At 41.8% G+C, this 6690-nt stretch overlaps 1 protein-coding gene across 1 annotated transcript in view; it reads left to right on the top strand.

The window, feature by feature from the left end:
- The first annotated feature begins 1336 nt into the window (after positions 1–1336).
- Positions 1337–6690, top strand: part of EPM2A (EPM2A glucan phosphatase, laforin) — a 106189-nt gene continuing 100835 nt past the window's right edge. The window contains exon 1 of the mRNA XM_082669069.1: positions 1337–1682. Coding sequence (XP_082525195.1) covers positions 1382–1682 — 301 coding nt within the window. The 5' untranslated portion in view covers positions 1337–1381. The remainder of the gene's footprint in view (positions 1683–6690) is intronic.

Raw genomic sequence — 6690 nt, 5'->3', positions numbered from 1 at the left:
CCCTAAGCTTAGCAACTAACCAAACACTGAGTGGAATATCGATATTTAAAAGTGAAATGTATTAATAGTTTACTAATTGTTCCACAGAGAGACTGAGTTTGTATGGTTTACATTTTTATACTTCTTTCTGTTCTACTTATATTCTGAATGTCTGAAATTTTTTGACTTTCCCCCCACTATTCACAAGCTTTCAAATACTGGTAAAGACGTGTCTTTGTGTGTCTTTAGTTCACATAAGATTGCTATGTTAAGTGCTGATGAATATAGAAATGTTAAGACCACGAGAACAATTTTAATAAAGAATCAAAAAGTAACAGATTATGTAAACAGGACAGGTGGTTTTCTTAAGGTAGTGACCAAAATTAAAGCCCCCCTCCTCCACGCCCTACCCCTAACAGTTTTCTTTTGATCAAATAACTATAAGCCTGTGTTTCTGGACACAGAATGATGTTTTAAGTTGAAAAAATATTACTGACTTTTACTGAAAGCAAATTCAAAGCAAAAAGCTTTATTTTATGCCATTTAAAAATTGTCAGTCATATATTTACAGTCATAGAATTACCGTTTTTGGGTTTTGTTTTACCTTGGAAAGGCTTGAAAATATTTACTTTAAACCATTTTTATACGTACTAAAGTATTATAACACTCTTTCGAAAAAAGAAAGTGATCATGTGTCATTTCAGGCATCAAATTGGTCTAGGCAAGGGAAAAGTATTCAGTGTTTTTGCACGAGCTCTGGGCTCTGAATGGCGCCTCTTCCACTAATCAGAAAAACTTTAGAGCCGGCAGGGTCTTTAAAGATCATTATTTTATACCCTCAGTTTACAGGTAAGAACCTGAGGCCCAGAGAGTGTAAGTGACCTGTTGAAGGTCCGGAGCTCTCCAGACACCGCTGCAGGATCTTTCCCCAACTTCACTATTGTGGAGGCTGCTTTCTATATGCCATTCTCTTCTTCCTACGACCCTCACAAAAATAATTTCGAGGTTTTTAGAAAGATTACTGGAAAATCTCGGGGCTTATGAGATGTTTTATTTCCTTTCTTAACCCCTTTTCCTTGCTTCCGATGCGTCCCCAGACGTCCGCGGAGCCGCTGGAAGAGGCAGCGGGCAGGGGCCAAGCTCTTTCTCGGGGAGAGACGGGTGGTGGCCCCAGCTGACCACTTCCCGCGGCCAAAGGCCCCGGCCTGGATCATCCTCGGGCTCCTGGGCCGCGTGATGCAGCCCAAAAAAGGTGCAGCATCGCACGTGTCCCTGCCAGCGTCCGCGCCTCGCGCGTCCAGGCCTCGCGCGCCGCCGCCCAATCGCCGCTGCCGCCTGGCGCTCGGGTCGCGTCCGCCGGTCGCAGGGAGACTGGAGCCCGGGAGCCGCGCCGCCCGCTGCCATGCGGTTCCGCTTCGGGGTGGTGGTGCCGCCCGCGGTGGCCGGGGCCGGGCCGGAGCTGCTGGTCGTGGGGTCTCGGCCTGAGCTGGGGCGCTGGGAGCCGCGCGGGGCGGTGCGCCTGAAGCCGGCGGGCACGGCAGCGGGCGCTGGGACACTGGCGCTGCAGGAACCGGGCCTGTGGCTCGGGGAGGTGGAGCTGGCGGCCGAGGAGGTGGCGCAGGATGGGGCGGAGCCGGGCCGCGTGGACACGTTCTGGTACAAGTTCCTGAAGCGCGAGCCGGGAGGAGAGCTCTCCTGGGAAGGTACTGGGAGCTGCGCCGGCCTGCATCCCGGCCTCGGCCTTGGCCTTGGCCTCGGCCTCGGCCTGGGGCGGGCCCCACAGTCCCCGCCGCGACTTCCCGGGCGCTTTGCCCGGCGCTCGGGCTTCACAAGCTGTCTGAACTCCCCGGGCGCCCTGGGCTGACCCTTCTCTGTCCGCCCAGCTGTCGCCCCAGCCGCGCCTCCCGCACCCAACAGGTTCGCTAGATGGAGGCTGGGTTTCTGGGTTTCTGTCCTCCCGCCCCTTCGGTCTTTGCTCCTCCGACCTCTTTCCCACAAACACAGGACCCGGTTCGGGCCTCGGTCCCCCTCGCCCTCCGCGTCCTCCCTGCGCGGGTTCCCGGTCTGCCAGGTCCCCCGCCGCTCCTGGGTTCGCTCCTCAACTCTGCCTTGACTGTTTTTGTGCCCTCATTTTCTTGCCCCGATTCACTAAAAAATGACCCAACCAGTGAAGCTACCCTTTTCGCTAATCCTAAACTGCAACGTGCTATCTCTAGTGTATTATTTTTTCTTCTTTTCGATTTGAGAATGAACTACTGGAAAAACGTTGAGCGTTTCTCTTTTTGATTTTTTTTAAAGCCCCGAATATATGACAGTTGAGATATGCTCTGATTTCTTAAAATATAAAAACAATACATGCTGGCTGTAAAAAATCAAAAACAAAAGCAAAAAATGTACAAAGTAAAAACTTGTGTCCTCCACACACCCTAAGTCCACTGCACACAGACCAATATATGACATGTATCTATCTCACACATAAATTGGTTAATATATTATTCTCTATCCTGCTTTTTCTTGCTCTGTAAAGGTTGCGGATACCTTTTAGTGCCACTCGTATAAATGTATATTTCATTTTTTAAATGGCAACGAAATATTCTGCATTTACCAATGTGCATTTAGGTTGTTTTCTGTCTTCCTCTGTTATAAACAGTAATAGCTTAATTGGAAATCTGTGTATAAAGTTATCTTTGAGCATTTGGGAATGTTCCTGTATGGTAGATTCTGAGAAGTGAAACTGTTAGGTCAAAGCGTGGCCATATTTTACATTCCAGTAAGGACTACCAAATTATTCCCTGAAAACTTTATGCCAGTGTAGAATCCTGCCCGCGATGTGTGAATTTAGACAGTCCTTTCTTTAAATGAAATGTGCAAAGTTGGGGATTGGAGTATGTGTGGCTCAGTAGTTGTCTAAAGTGGATGAAATGTCTCTGTGGAAGTTTATATGACAAAAATGGGCCACTTAGCCCATAATGATGTGGAATCAAAGAATCTGCAAAGAGCATGAGTGTTCTGTAATATGTTTATATATATATTTTTTCCTTGTTCCTCTTTGTACCCCGCTGAGTTTCATGGTCTGGTGACGTTTATTGTCTTTTTGTATTACGATGCCAGAACTGAAAGGTACTCTCATCAATTATGCCCTTCTTTACAGGATATTACTATTATTAATAGTATTATATAATTATTTTTCATAATAAAGTAATATCTGATCATTTTAATAAAAATTAGGATGGTAAAAAAGAAAGATTCTTCCCTTTCCCCAGTCTCTCTCCTTTTCTATTTTTAGTTTTTCTGATATTCCTCCCAAAGTTCTGAATAATTTGCTTATATTGCTATTTTTTAATATATCAAGTTGAATTTTTCTGTTTTTAGATTTTCTGAGTTACCATACAAGTTATATATTACATTTAAATTAAAATTAGACAATATCTATTGACAGCTGCTGTATACCCATTAAATTAACCATCATACTTGCTGTGAAATATGAGGAATTTAGCTCAAGTTCATTATCTCTCTCCTCCCTGCTGGTTTTTATATTATTATTTTATACTGCATATATGTAGTTTATTGTTGACTTTCTATTATATAGAAATTTCTGTATTATGCTTCTGTTACATAGAAAGTTACTCCTATGTAAAAGGATAAGAAAAATAACTCACCTACACATTCCTCCCCTTCTCCTTACTTTGGTTAATCATCATTTCTACATTAAGTTCTATTAACATATAATTTGTATTCTGTTTTATAATTGTTGCTGTGCCTTCTTGTTTTAGGTGGATAGGTTGATTCTAAGAACTGTAAGTTAACAAAGAGCATCACGAGGCGCAGCATAGCCTATTTTGTTTGTTTGTTTGTTTTTTTGCGGTACGCGGGCCTGTCACTGCTGCGGCCTCTCCAGTTGCGGAGCACAGGCTCCGGACGCGCAGGCTCAGCGGCCATGGCTCACGGGCCCAGCCGCTCCGCGGCGTGTGGGATCTTCCCGGACTGGGGCACGAACCCGCGTCCCCTGCATCGGCAGGCGGACTCTCAACCACTGCGCCAGGGAAGCCCGCATAGCCTTTTTTTTTTTTTTTTTTTTTTCCTGCATAGCCTATTTTTAAGAGCAAGGATTCTAGAGCCAGAATGGCTTCACCAACCAGTGTGTGACCTTGGGCAAGTCACTTTACTGTGCTGTTGTTGAAAGGACTAAACTGGCTAATAAATCTAAAGAGCTTAGAATAAGACATATATTAAGTGTTAAATAAGTGTTTGTTATTGTTACTATTATTGATTAGGAAATAATTAGTGTGGAACTAAGTAGTTCAGTTGCACTCATTAAAAGTTTGGAAATATAATTCTGTGACATGAAACCTGTGTACCAGGAGGAAAAGCTCTCTTCTCTTACACTGTAAATCATACTCAGATTTTTATTTAAAGTGATACCAGAGTTCATTTTACTTTATATTTGGGTGGCCATGTTCTACACCTTGTTTCAAACTTTCTAGTTACTTTTTAAAAACAGAAACAGCACGTTGATCATCAAAATTTCCTAGCTTAAATGCAGTATTGGATGAATGCAAATTCCTCACTTTTTGAAAACATTCTTTTCCTTGAAGAATTGGGATTTTTGTTCCAATTTTCACTAATATATAGCTTTCTGAGCACAGCTGAGACTTTTATTTTTGTTGTTTTTAATTGAACTCCAATGTGTGTTGCATTGTTAAGGATTCCAAATCTTCCAGTTTCTTGAATGTCTTAATCATTTCATTGGATTGTATCCTCAAATAATTTTTTTTTGGTATTTTTTTATACTTTTTTTTTTCACACACACACCCTGTATTTTATTTTTACAAGAGATAAATAAACTGACACCAGACATTGTAAATGGATGGCCACAACAAAAGCAACAATGATTGCAATTACCAAACACGAAACACACTCACACTATGTCATAATATTGACATTCAGTCCAGTAATCCTCCACTGTAACAGCTCCTTTACTTTGCAGTGAAAATTGATTTGTATATTTTTTGCCTCTGAGTCTTTGTGAGATTTTTTTTTTATTCAAACAGAAAGTCACAAAACTTATAATCATCCTCATCAGTTCACTCAGTCCCATGTAATTAATTTTTTTTCATCTTGATCTTTTGTTAGCACTTTTATAAATTCATCAGTTTTCCATTAGGGTTCTGAAAATGCTTATTCATTCAGTTCAGCAGTATAGTCAGTTACCAGAAACCTGTACTTGTCAGAGTCTTTTCCATGAATTCCTTGAAGATGAAACCCTTTTATAGGAATATATTTGCAAAAGCATCAGAGTACACCCAGAACTGTCTGCAAATGACAAAAGACTTCAAAATGACCATGGTTAAAGATTTGATGAAAGTTCATAATAATGCAATTGACAAGGAAATTTAGTTATTTCTGAGATACATATTTTAAAGTAATAACTAGAATAATGACTTATAACATTATACCAGAACATATAAGATTTTTAGAAATTTCATGTAATGTCTGAAACATTTATATTAACATATTTCCATACAAATAACCCAAAGAAAATTTAGTATTAGTTGTTTTTGTTTGTTTGTTTGTTTATACTGCAGGTTCTTATTAGTCATCAATTTTATACACATCAGTGTATACATGTCAATCCCAATCGCCCAATTCAGCACACCACCATCCCCACCCCACCACGGTTTTCCCCCCTTGGCGTCCATATGTTTGTTCTCTACATCTGTGTCTCAACTTCTGCCCTGCAAACCAGTTCATCTGTACCATTGTTCTAGGTTTCACATACATGCGTTAATATACGACATTTGTTTTTCCCTTTCTGACTTACTTCACTCTGTATGACAGTCTCTAGATCCATCCACGTCTCAACAAATGACTCAATTTCATTCCTTTTTATGGCTGAGTAATATTCCATTGTATATATGTACCACAACTTGTTTATTCATTCATCTGCCGATGGGCATTTAGGTTGCTTCCATGACCTGGCTATTGTAAATAGTACTGCAATGAACATTGGGGTGCATGTGTCTTTTTGAATTATGGTTTTCTCTGGGTATATGCCCAGTAGTGGGATTGCTGGATCATATGGTAATTCTAGTTTTAGTTTTTTTTTTTTTTTTTGCGGTACGTGGGCCTCTCACTGCTATGGCCTCTCCCACTGCGGAGCACAGGCTCCGGGCGCACAGGCTCAGTGGCCACAGCTCACTCCGTGGCATGTGAGATCTTCCCAGACCGGGGAACGAACCCGTGTCCCCTGCATCGGCAGGCGGACTCTCAACCACTGCGCCACCAGGGAAGCCCTAGTTTTAGTTTTTTAAGGAACCTCCATACTGTTCTCCATAGTGGCTGCATCAATTTACAGTCCCACCAGCAGTGCAAGAGGGTTCCCTTTTCTCCGCACCCTCTCCAGCATTTGTTGTTTGTAGATTTTCTGATGATGCCCATTCTAACTGGTGTGAGCTGATACCTCATTGTAGTTTTGATTTGCATTTCTCTAATAATTAGTGATGTTGAGCAGCTTTTCATGTGCTTCTTGGCCATCTGTATGTCTTCTTCGGAGAAATGTCTATTTAGGTCTTCTGCCCAGTTTTGGATTGGGTTGTTTGTTTCTTTAATATTGAGCTGCATGAGTTGTTTATATATTTTTGAGATTAATCCTTTGTCCATTGATTCGTTTGCAAATATTTTCTCCCATTCTGAGGGCTGTCTTTTGGTCTC

Source organism: Grampus griseus (assembly GCF_964374135.1).
Source record: "Grampus griseus genome assembly, chromosome: 13".
Classification (NCBI taxonomy): Eukaryota; Metazoa; Chordata; class Mammalia; order Artiodactyla; family Delphinidae; genus Grampus; species Grampus griseus.
This window is presented reverse-complemented; position numbering and strand designations above follow the sequence as displayed.